The following is a 12,287-nucleotide window of genomic DNA, read 5'->3' on the forward strand; positions in this document are numbered from 1 at the left end:
TTAGACAGGATCAGACGTTTATAAAACAAATGAATATTCACAAACTGTGGGAGAAACACTTTCGCAGCAATAGAAGAAAAAAACCCTATAAAGTGCATTTTTTTCTGCGACCATCTCTTCCCCATGCTGGCCCTTGGAGCAGGATTCGGGGTACTGTCTGTCCTGTGGCAGCTCCAGAGTCACTTGGGCTAAAAGGGAGGCATGAAGCTGCTGGAGCCCCTGGCCCCTGTACACTGTGCCCCATAGCTTTGGGACAGGACTGCTTTGTTCCACTGGAAGCCATCCTGGAAACAGGCCAGCACTCCAGCAATAGTGGAGGGTGGGGTGGCCTTGCCAACTTGCTTGTCAGGGAAGAGTGTCATCACTGAACAGGCAGGAAAGTCATCCCAGGGGTTGAAGGCACTTCTCAGTAAGAACTGAATGTGGCCCTCAGCCCTGACCCTCAACAGGCTGACCCTTCATGTGCAGTCCTCTCCCCCTGGCAAGACCCCCGGACTCCTCCCTGGCAGGAGCTGAGGGCAGAGGGAAGACCCTACCACAATGCTCTGAATCCACCCCATCACCTGTGTTTGTTTCCCCACATGGTCTTGGGACATACTAGGTGAGATGACAAACACAACAGTTGGACTCTAAAAGCAGGTCTCTGCTGAAAAAACCTGGGGACATCTCAGGAAGAACCCTGACAATATGCTGAACAGTTGTAGGGGACAGAAGCCTGGCCCCTGGTCCTGGCTGAGGACAGAGGACAAAGAGGGCCAGGGGGTGAACAGCTCTGAGGCTAGGAAAGGTCACAGGGGAGGTAGAGAGGAAAAGGCCCAGAGGCCAGCTTAATGTTATATGTGAGAACAATCTAAACAGGAATTAGCCTTTGAGCTTTATGGGTAGACGTAGACAGACAGACAGACAGACAGACAGACAGACAGACACACACACACACACACACACACGCACACGCGCGCACACACACACACACACACACACACACACACACACACACACACACACACACACACACACACACACACACACAGAGTGGCTCAAGTGCAGGCCACGGGGGTGGAAGGAAGACTTGCTCTGGTTCTCTGGTTGACCACAGTCCTTTCTTTTCAGGATTGCTTTCTCCACATGGGCCTGTGGACGTGGGAGGGAGAGGCGGGAGGACAGGCCCTCCTGGAATACAAGGCTCTGCTTCTCTGACCGGACCTCCCACTGCTGCTTCGGGAGGGAGGGTGTGCTGGATATATTCTCTTCTTCTGCCAACTGCCCCCAGCAGTGCCCACCCCTCTGCCTGAGACCTTGGCTACTGGATAGCTGACATAGCAGCTTGGGTGCTGAGAAGTAAAGGGCAGGCCATGGAAGGCTATAGAACAAAGCCTGGCCCTCTTTCCTGACTGGTGTCAGCTGTCTATGTTGGGGCACTGTGGTGCCTTGGAGTGTGGCCAGAGGAGTCAGAGGGGCATAAACCATCAGGATCTGGTCTACTCTGGGCAGAGGTACCCACTCTGACCCTGCCCTTTGCAGCTCCTGGCTAGATGGAGACTACCTCAAAGCTTCTGGGGAAGGAACAGTGAGAGCTGAGATTCTGCTTCTCTCCCTAGGTTCAAAGCCTGAAAAGGGGGTGTGCTGTCTTGGGTGTCTCTGTAGTGCTGGCACACTCATGACAGGTACCTGGGTACACGCTGTATGATGGAGGAACCTTCCCAGCTCTATCTACAGCCTCGTGCTTATCACAAATGCCCATGGAAAAGTCTGTGGCACCAGGGGCAGGGATTTAGAGTAAGATGACAGGGATTGTGGTTAAGTCTGGACAAATCTGCCTACTCCAGCAAACCAGCTTCCCAGGGTCAGAAAATGGGGACTCAGTGGATGCCTCTAGAATCCCACACTTTGGACAGAGCCCAAATCTAGTCCTCTGACTCCTCAGTGGGATGTGAGGATGGGAGCGGATGCCAGAATCCCAGCTAAGGTCCTACTGCCATGTCCTATTAGAACAAGGGGGCTCTCAGGGCAGGTCTAGGCTGAAGATTAGCGCCATGACTTCTGGGCTCAAGTCTGTAGGCTAGGAAGAAGTGCCCACTGGGAGGCGTGCTCCAGGTACTCCCCCCGCTGAGGCAGCACTCAGGATCATGAGAGTGTAAACAGATGCATGCACACGCACACAGCACACCACTCCTCCCTCTGCACACACGCACACACACGCTTGCTCTCTCTTGGTCAGCAATCGGCTTCTCTGTAGGTTGCACTCTGTGGTGGCTGCTTGGGCACCCAGGCTTTGCTCACGGAGCTAGGACTCTGCAGCTGGAAGAGAAAAACAAGTGCAAAGGAGCATTCAGGAGGACGTTCAGTTGCCCGGAGACATGAGCACCTCTGCTGCTTCTCTGGGGACACTCAGAATGGGAGCTGGGGAGGCTCATCCTGTACTGCCCAGACCACAGTTCTTGAGAACAGGTAGTTGCATCTATGTAGTGTGAGCACAAGATGAGCACCCTGTGGACAAATCGCCAGGGCCAAGTGCAGCAGAGAGGACAATGCTATGTAACAATCACTTAAAGCCTTGGGTGACACTTGCTCACATATGATGGGAGCACATCAGCTGCTTCTGGAGATGGAGAATCAACAGAAGCTAGACATGAGTGAGTCTAGATTTAGCAGGTGAGCAATTATCCCTCCCTCCCTGCCTCCCTCCCTTCCTCCCTGCCTTCCTTCTTTCCTTTGTTTATGGCGCTTGAACTCAGGGCCTGGCTGCTGTCCCTGAGTCTCTTTGTGTTCAAGGCTAGCGCTTTACCACTTGAGCCACAGCTCCACTTCCAGTTTTATTGGCTAATTGGACATAAGAGTCTCATGAGGACTTTTCTCCCTGGTCTGGCTTCGAACCATGATCCTCAGATCTTAGCCTCGAATAGCTAGGATTGCAGGTTTGAACCTCTGGTGCCCAGTGGTAAGCAAATTTCTATGTACAGATTAAAAAAAAACAAACCTATCACAGAGCTAGAAGATTGGGGGAGGGGACAGAAAGGTGAGCAGACACCAGCATGACTCATTTTAAATGTGTATTAAGATCCTGAATCTGGGGCAAGAGAAGAAACGGCCTCATCGGTGAGAATAGGTTTTGAGACTGGCTTGCCTGTGTAAGGAGGTTTCTTATGCCTGAGCCTGCAGAGACTCTAAGTCTCTACAGCCTAATGCTGGCAAGGGGGGGCATGCAACACTCACAGACTCACTTGGCCTGCTGTGGGTCGGTGTTCCACAATGGTGCTCTGGCTGACTCATGTCCCCATTCATATATGCAAGACTTAGCCCCAGTACTTCAGAATACGAAAATATGAGGGTGAGGGGCTGGGAAGGTAGCTAGTGGTAGAGCGCTTGCCTTGCATGCATGAGGCCCTGGGTTCGATTCCTCAGCACCACATAAGCAAAAAGAAAAAAGCCGGAAGTGGTGTTGTGGTTCAAGTGGTAGAGCGCTAGCCTTGAGCTGAAGAGCTGTGGGACAGCGCCCAGGCCCAGAGTTCAGGCCCCATGACTGTACCCCCCCCCCAAAAAAAAAGAAAAAGAAAGGATGAGGGTAACCCCTAAACCAGAACAAAGAGGAGATATAGACCCAGACTATGTAAAGACACAGGGAGAAGGCACCTATCTACAAGCCAAATGGAGACCCCATGAGCTGCACAGTTGTGTCTGTGGAAGCTGCCAGTCTGAGGTACTTTGTTAAGGAAGCTGTTACAAACCAATACAGTTTGCAGTCCATTAACCCTGAAGATATGGCCTCCATTTTCAGCAAGACAAACACACTCACTTATAAGTGGCAGAGCCAAGACAGGGATCCCAGGTCTTTCTAATTCCAAAACCTGTGTTGCTATGGTTTCTGTAAATTAGTAAGAATCTTTATATGCAGCATTCCTCACTAAGACTTTTAGAGAATGTAGAAAGAAGAAACAACACAGTGGCATAAAGACTAATATCTAAGCAACAGAAATGGACGTTAAAATGTTACAACAAAAGGACAAATGTTCTTAAAAGTCTCGCAAGCATGGCATCAGGCACCAGTGGCTCATGCCTATAATCCTAGCTACTCAGGAGGCTGAGATCTGAGGATCTTGGTTCAAAGCTAGCCTGGGCAGGAAAGTCTGTGAGACTCTTAGTGTCAACTAGCCACCAGAAAACCAGAAGTGGTGCTGTGACTCAAAAGTTGTAGAGTGTTAGCCTTGAGTAAGAAAGTTCAGGGGTAGTTCCCAGGCCCTGAGTTCAAGCCCCAGGACTGGGGTGTGTGCATGTGCTCACACATACACAGAGGCATGGGAGCCATGTCTCCTACATCAGTCTTCCAGCACATGCTAAATCTGAAGCAAACTGTATGTGGATGATAATTTTCTTTGGAGCTAGGTGAGATGGACAGCCAAAGTAAGAGTGAGAACCTATGGGTCAGTTCTGAAGGCCTCATTCCTACTTTCAACCATTTCCCCCTTTTAGCAAGTCCTGTAATAGCCATATTTTCACTACAAATAAACACACTTGTTAGTGTGCTGAAGCACACAGACAGTGAGTATGTGTTCTACAGAGAGCTGGCCCTGTGAAACCACAGGCAAGTACTCTCTGAGAGAGATACAGTAATTTCCTATTGGAGCATATGCCACTGTGGGTCCTCCAGCTCTAGTTGTCTCCATCTTCAGAACTTAGAAGAGACAAAAGCTGCTTGTAGATTATTCCCTAGAACAAGAGCTTGTTCTCAAATCTTCAGAAGTGTTAAGGACAGGCAGAAAGAACAGTTTGTGAAGACTCTACAGTTATTGGCATGGAGATATGGGGATGGAACACACACACACACACATACATACATACCTCTATACATATATATTCCCTGGGACTCCAATTTAGGGTGGATGTCCCTTAGCTTTTGTTCTTTTTTTTGTTTTTGGGTCCGGTTGTGGGGCCTGAACTCTGGCCTGGGTGCTGTCCCTAAGCTCTTCAGCTCAAGGCTAGCGCTCTACCACTTGAGCCACAGTGCCACTTTCCGGCTTTTTTCTTTTTGCTTATGTGGTACTGAGGAATCGAACCCAGGGCCTCAGGCATACGAGGCGAGCGCTCTACCACTAAGCTACCTTCCCAGCCCCTCAAGGCTGGTGTTCTACCACTTGAGCCAAACCTCCACTTTCAGCTTTCTGCTGGCTAATTAAAGATAAGAAACTTTCCTGCCTGGGCTGGCTTCCTGTGTAGCTAGGATTATAGGTGTAAGCCAATGGCCCCTGGCTTATGAGTACATACAAATTGTAATAGTATATTATGGGATGCCATGTATTCATGTATATGTGGCATATGTATAGGCTGTATGTTGCTTATCCCTTCTTCTAGGTTTTTGAAATACATAGTACATTAGTGTCTACAGGCCAACCAGAACCTTTTATCTCTATCTACTTACAACTTAGTCCTGTTGGTCAATTGCTCCCTGTCCACCCTCACCCTGCAATTCTTCCCAGCTTCTCTGATCAACCTTTTCTTAACATTCCCCATGTGAGTGAGATCATGGGGCATTTTGTCTTTCTAGGCCTGGCTTATTTCACTTAACAGGATGCTTTCCAGTTCCATCCCTGTGGTTGCAAATTCTAAGACTGCATTCTCTTTTACTGCCGAATGGCACACCATTGTGGACATGTGCATGTTCTGGGGGAGAGGCTCCCCCTTCCATTGGCCTCTCCAAAGTCAGGGAACCCACAAAGAGTTTGGAACCAATGTCTCAACGGCGAGGCGGGCGCTAAGGAGCAGCCAGGTGGATGCTCTGTTACCTTGGGCAGGCTCTGGACTGCAAGTGCTGTGGGCTGACCTCAGACAAGCCCTAGTCACTCACGTCTCACTCACTGCTCAAAGCCACTATCAGAGAACACAGAGGTTTAGAAGAAAGCAAGTCAACGGTGTTTCTCTTTTCAAGCTAGGGCAGGTGTCTGCAGAAAAAGGGGTGAGGGAAATCAAATGAGCCTTGCAGTACAGTGATGAAGTAGCACTATAGGCAAAGGAAGGCAGCCAGGGGTATGACATGGAGGGGAAATCAACTCATAAAACGGGCACTGAAAAGCCAGCCTCTTGGTGGTCCTTCTATCTCCACCTGTCATGAAAAGCGGCAGCTAAAATGGCAAGGAAGCTAATGACTGCCTACCTCTGCTCCCAGTGTTAGGACAGTCTCTTAGTACCTTTGCCCTCACAGCCTTTCCCATTCCTCAGATGCTACCAAGAGGCAACAACTGGCCATGCCCTTCTCAGGCCCCCAGCCTGAGGGGTGTGTGCTAGCATGCACACATGAGCTTGTGCAAATAGGATCTATAAAGTGGGAGTCATGGGAGGACTGCAAGAGGCTCTGAAGGCTGTATCTGGCCCTCAGGGCTTCCCCTCCCCCACCATGTAAGAGTATGAGAAAGGCAGTGGGCCAGCGATTGGTTTCCAAACCAGGACCCAGGAAGTCCAGAGTTGCATGGAGCTCCTTGGAGCACAAGCTGTTGTTCTCAACTTAGTCTTATGCTTTCAACCACACCAAAGAGTCCAGGAGAGCAACTCTGTATTCAGTGCTGGTGGACACTGAGCTCTTCCTTCTCACTTCTAGGTCAGGAATGGAGATGGAGAGACGGGACCACTTAGCGGGGTGAGGGGGAGGCCTCACAGCCACAGTAGCAGGAATTTGGGTGCAGACGTGGGCCTGAGTGTAGAGCACAGAGGCTGGGCTCTTTTCTGAATCTGATAGACTGTCAGGGCCTGTCACATGCCAGGAGGACAACTAAACAAGTGTCAAAGTGACAGTGAAGAGATCCTACAGGTGAGGCCTGGGCAGGCCAGGGAGGAGAAAGGGGCTCCTCGGCCATGAACTTTCTACACTCAGCGGGACTTCTCTCCACGGGTTACCATGTACCTGCAGAAGGACAAATGGAACATGTGGGCTGTCCTTCCATGCTAAAATAATTGGACCAATGAGGGCCATCTGTGCACAATTCAAGGCCAGCGGAATCCTGAAGAGTCAGCAGCTCTGGGGATTATGGAGAAGCAGCTGACAGGAGAGCTCTTTGGAAGCTGGTTTGTTTTCAGTTTAGCAAACATTGTAAAACCAAACTAGATGCAGAACATTCGCTGGTGTGGATTGGAGGTGAGCATTAAATCTACATACCCGATGTGTTTTTGTACGGTACCAGTTTCAACTGTAAATGACTGTTTATCCTATATCGTATCACAAGCCAGAAGAGTTGGACTTCCAGAATCACAAAGCCATAGAGCTCAGAGCTAAGAGACCTCAAAGCCCAGGATGGAATGTTCAGGTTGGAAAAGAATGGTCATTCACCCCTCATGCCTACAGCCTCTCAAAGTCACATGACTAAACAGGGCAGGAGAGAGGTCCCCTCCTATCAGTATAAAGCTCCATCAACTTCTGCCTCAGAGCAGTGCTGTGGCCCAGCACTGACTGAATAGACAACACAGAAGCACGCGCAAGATGACACTGGTTTCACCTGACTGCGGCACTTTACTATTTGTGACAGTGCTAGGGCTTGAACTCAGAACCTTGAGCTCTCATTGGGTTTTTTGCTCAAACTCAGTTCTCTACCAGCTGGGATTTTTTTTCCTAGGTTAATTGCAGATAAAAGTCTCCTGGACTTTTTCTGTCCAGGACAGCTGTGATCAAGGACCGGCAGATCTCAGCCTCCAATTAGATGGGAGCCACCAGCACCCAACTTGTGTCATGTTTAGTTTTCTACCCCCTGTTCCTCATACTTCTGTTGACAACAATTTCATGCTGAACTGGATACCATTAGCTACTAAGCAATCTTTACTCATACATCTAACATCTCTGTTATTCTTTTTTTTCTTTTTCTTTTTCTTTTTTTCCAGTCCTGGGGCTTGAACTCAGGGCCTGGGCACTGTCCCTGAGCTGCTTTTGCTCAAGGCTAGCACTCTACCACTTAAGTCACAGAAGCCCTTCTGGCTTTTTCTGCTTACGTGGTAATAAGGAATCAAACCCAGGGCTTCATGCATGCTAGGCAAACATTCCACCACTAAGCCACATGCCCAGCCCATATCTCAGTTCTTTTATCTTACTTGAAATCAGAGCACTGGCTGGCAAGTTTCAGAGTTATATTGAAGGCATTCTGCTTGGTATCGAAGAGCTGAGTGACAGATAGCTGAGGGAGTAGTTATCTACAGTTGTGTATAGTACCAGCTCCCAGGGATAAGATAGTACAATCTGTCCACTGGCAGTCCACGTCAGAGAGCCTGGTCAAGGCAGTGGGTCTTGCTGAGCAAACAACACTAGACACTCAAAAGGATGGCCCTGACGAAGGAAAATTTCATAGAAAAAAAAAGCCCCTCCTATCTACTGACGCAGACAGGCGTGTCAGGAGCAGCCTGACACAATGACTCAGATAGGACAGCAGTCTACATTTTCCTGAAGAGATGCATAATAAAAGGCCTTTCCTGTGTCAGTGAAGGAAAAGACAGGGTAGGTTCGTTTTGTTTTTCCTTTTTTTGGTTTTTATGACATTCAGGAGGCTTCCAGAAAAGATGTAAAGATGATCTCTGTCTTAGAAGTGCAAAGCTGCGGCCCTGGTGTGGGAAAAGGCGTAATGGAGGAGTGGATATAAAAGCTACAGCTGAGGGGAGGTTGGGCCTCTGGTCCTCAGTGACTGAGCCAGCACTGCACAGCCCGCTTCCACATCCAGAAGCTCAGTGCTGCCTTCTAGTGGCTACCTACATAACACAGCCTGCAGGGGAATGCTGACTGGAGCTTATACTGCCACCTAACTTCTTCCTGTTGGATTTGACCACCCATTAAGGAAGAAAGCACTAAAACCCCAAACAACCAAAACATTCCTTTTTCTTCTCTTTGGTAGGCCAACATATCAAATGGCTTTGGTTTTTAAATTTCCTTTTAAGTTTTGGAAGGTATTTCAATCAGGATGATAGATTTTTCTTTTTTGGTGGTGCCCAGGACCTGGGTGCTGTCCCTGAGCTTTTTTTGCTCAAGGCTAGTGCTCCACCACTCTGAGCCACAGCTCCACTTTCGGTTTTCTGGTAGTTATAATTTAGATAAGAGTCTCATAGGCTTTCCTGCCTGGGCTGGCTTTGAACCATGATCCTCAAATTTTAGCAGCCTGAGTTGCTAAGATTACAGGCATGAACCACTAGCACCTAGCTACTGAGCCCCCTCCCCCCCCCTTTTTTTTTAATTGGTGGTATGAGGCTTGAACTCTGGGACTGGACACTGTCCCATAGCTCTTCAGCTCAAGGCTAATGCCCTACCACTTGAGCCACAGTGCCACTTCTGGTTTTCTGAGTGGTTTATTGGTGGTAAGAAAGAGTCTCATGGACTTTCATGCCTGGGCTGGCTTTGAACTGGGATCCTCAAATCTCAGCCTCCTGAATAGTTAGGCATGAGCCACTGGTGCCTCATGCCTTTTTAAAAATTTGTTGTTATTTTGACACAGAATGTTGCTTAAGGATGGCCTTAAATGTGCAAGCTTACCTCTGCTTCCCTAGTAATTGGAATTATAGGCATGCACCACTATGCCTGGCAGAAGCATGGAATTTCTGAGCTGAAACCCTAAGCACCAGGAAGCCCCCTACCAGGTTCTAATCTAGTTTGCTGTTTTAGCCTCCTGCAGACCACGCCCCAGCTTTCTCCCACCTTCCTTCCTGAGGAGGACTCTAAACTGCTGCCACTCACGCTCAGGAGTCCTTGCTTGGCAGCTCTGGGGCAGGCAACTCCGCCACCCTGGCCCGTTTGCTGAGTTCCTCACCAGGCGGCTCCTCAGCTGCTTCCAGCTTGCGTTTGGGGGAGGCTGGACTGCTGGGAAGTGGTCTGGGGCCTGTGAGAAGGCATGACGAAGGGTCACAGATGGGACAGACAGGCACAGGTCCCCACAGTATGCGCTGACAGTTCTTTGGGGACAGTGAGTCTCAGGCAGGCTGCTCCTCAAATCTGCCCCAACTGTCCTTTCAACACTAACTGCTGGAAACCATTTTCACCCAAGGCCCTTGTCATCTGAAATGAGCTTATTTGGTTCCCTTAGTGTCTTTTGGCTCCTGGGGGAAACAGAAGCTTCACTCTGCTTGTACTCCTTTTGGCCTCAGCCCTGAATGATTCCAGTAGTGGCACAGGCCACAGAAGGTCACAGGAGGCCAAGGAGACTGTGGGCCAGAGGCTGCTACTCTACTCACCAGTGCTGCTGATGCTCCCAGCCTGGCTTGAGCTAGGCTCAGCCACTGGGTGGCTGAGGTCTTCCACACACGAAGGGACAGATGCCAGCAGACCTAGGGGAGATGGGTGCAGTCAGACTACAGCCCTAAGAACTACATAGGGTTGCAAGGCATGAGAAACAAGAGGATAGGCTGTATCTCTTCTACTACCCCACAACTCCCCAGGGAGGCCAAATCTAGCCCAACTTCATGGCCAGTGTCCCAGGAAGTCAACTTTTCAGCCTGAAGACCACACTGATTCTCCCTTTACAAACACCTCGAAAGTCCCATCTATCCCTCTGCTCTGCAGGTGCTGGTGGGAGAGGGGTAATGGCTCCTTACAGAGTCCCCGGTATCGTGAGAGCTGCTGATAGATCTGCTTCATTCGCTCGATGTTGAGCCGGCTGGTTTCAGCATGGTTGACGATGGGCCGTGGGTAGTCCACACCAATGATGCACTTGGCTGCCTTCTGAATCGACTCTGGGGCATTCCAGGGCTCATAGATGTATCGAGAGGGGAAGCCTTTCAATCTAGGCAGATACCGCCTGAAACATACACATCCAGATACACCTTAACCCTCTTCCAAAGGCCTAGGGCATCATCCCAGCCTAGGAGGAGGTCACAGAGGTCAGGAGCCAGAGAGCCTGGCCTGCATCCTCACCTGATGTAGTCCCCACTGGGGTCCGTACGGCGGCCGAAGCCCACAGGGCAGTAGCAGTGGAAGAACTGTTGGAAGAAAGCACTGCAGGACAGCCACATCCAGCTGCCGGCGTTCACGCTGAAGTCCGCGTCCAGCAGTAGCTCATCAAATACCTGGGGTGGGAGGGGGGAAGGGGAGGGAGATGGGGAACAACCAGCCTCCTTAAGAATCTGCTGCTATGGTTCTTCCCAAGTCACTGCAGCACCCCAAGGAGCCAAATCCCTGTGCAGAGGGCCAGCCACCAAGGATGTGGAGATCTCCTGGGCCCAGGGCTCCCACCCCTTCCTCCAGCCCAAAAGGGGGCTGCCCTTGGCTGGACCTGATCATAGAGTATAGGCGAGCTTCTGCTCTGAGAGCACTCACCCGAACCCCGCTCTCCCAGCTGACCCAAAGGTCCCCGCGGGTGAGGAAGCAAGCCACAGCGTGCCTGGCCAGGTGGTGGATCCAGCCCTCCTGCCTCAGTTGGGTCATGATGGCGTCAATCCAAGGGAAGCCTGTTTTACCCTCGGCCCACTTGGCCAGGGCCTCAGGGTTGCGGTCCCAGGGGATCTGGATGCAGATGGGGTTCCCCTCCATGCGGTCAAATCTGGGGTTGTTAGTGGCTGCTGTGTAGAAGAACTCTCGCCACAGAAGTTGCCCGAACAGGGACAGGGGAGGTGTGCTGTTCCGCTTCACCTGAGGGGTGAGCGCAATATAGCTCTTAGCACTGTGCCTCCCAGGTCTCTTCCACAAAAAAAAAAGAAAGAAAGAAATCTGGAGACCCCCAAACAAGGGATGCCAAATGCTCTAGCTATACAGAACTACCCTAAAAAGTGACATGTGTGTCTATAAGACAATGCCCTGGCCCTGTCTGTTGGGCTACTGTTCTCTGCAGCATGAGTGATTACAGCCAGCCGTGGGAAGGGACACTGCTGCAGGACACTGCCATAGAAATCCAACTCCCCAAGAACGGCAATGACCCTTGACCTCAGCATTCCTCAGTCAGGTATACTTTCTAGAAAGTCAAAGGGAGTTTATACATCACCATGCATAAAATATAATCTAGATTTTAGCTAAATGAACTATATACAGTCTGGACCTGGGGCCTCAATGCAAATCAGGATTACCTACAATTACAAGACTACCCACCAAACTGGTAGTGCTTTCCATGCCACCAAATCCTGATACTAACAAAGATGGAAAAATATTAAAAATGTAGATGCAAGCATGCATTGGTGGCTCACAGCTGTAATTCTAGCTACCTAGAAGGCTGAGATCTAAGGATGAAAGTTCAAAGTCAGCCTGGAAAGAAAAGTCTGTGAGACTTATATCTCCAATTATCCAGCAAAAAGCCAAAAGTAGAGGTGTGGTTCAAGTGGTAGAGTGCCAGCTTTAAGCAAAAAAAAGC

General features: G+C 49.9%; 1 protein-coding gene across 1 annotated transcript in view; it reads right to left on the reverse strand.

The window, feature by feature from the left end:
- Nucleotides 1-12,287, reverse strand: part of Cry2 (cryptochrome circadian regulator 2) — a 32,642-nt gene continuing 20,355 nt past the window's right edge. Inside the window, exons 7-12 of the mRNA XM_070032511.1 lie at nt 11,264-11,575; nt 10,862-11,013; nt 10,543-10,745; nt 10,183-10,275; nt 9,689-9,830; nt 1-2,298 (exon numbers count right to left, since the gene is read on the reverse strand). Coding sequence (XP_069888612.1) covers nt 9,691-9,830; nt 10,183-10,275; nt 10,543-10,745; nt 10,862-11,013; nt 11,264-11,575 — 900 coding nt within the window. The 3' untranslated portion in view covers nt 1-2,298; nt 9,689-9,690. The remainder of the gene's footprint in view (nt 2,299-9,688; nt 9,831-10,182; nt 10,276-10,542; nt 10,746-10,861; nt 11,014-11,263; nt 11,576-12,287) is intronic.

The sequence above is a fragment of the Dipodomys merriami genome, unplaced genomic scaffold (assembly GCF_024711535.1).
Source record: "Dipodomys merriami isolate MVZ:Mamm:240054 unplaced genomic scaffold, mDipMer1.0.p SCAF_21, whole genome shotgun sequence".
Lineage (NCBI taxonomy): Eukaryota > Metazoa > Chordata > Mammalia > Rodentia > Heteromyidae > Dipodomys > Dipodomys merriami.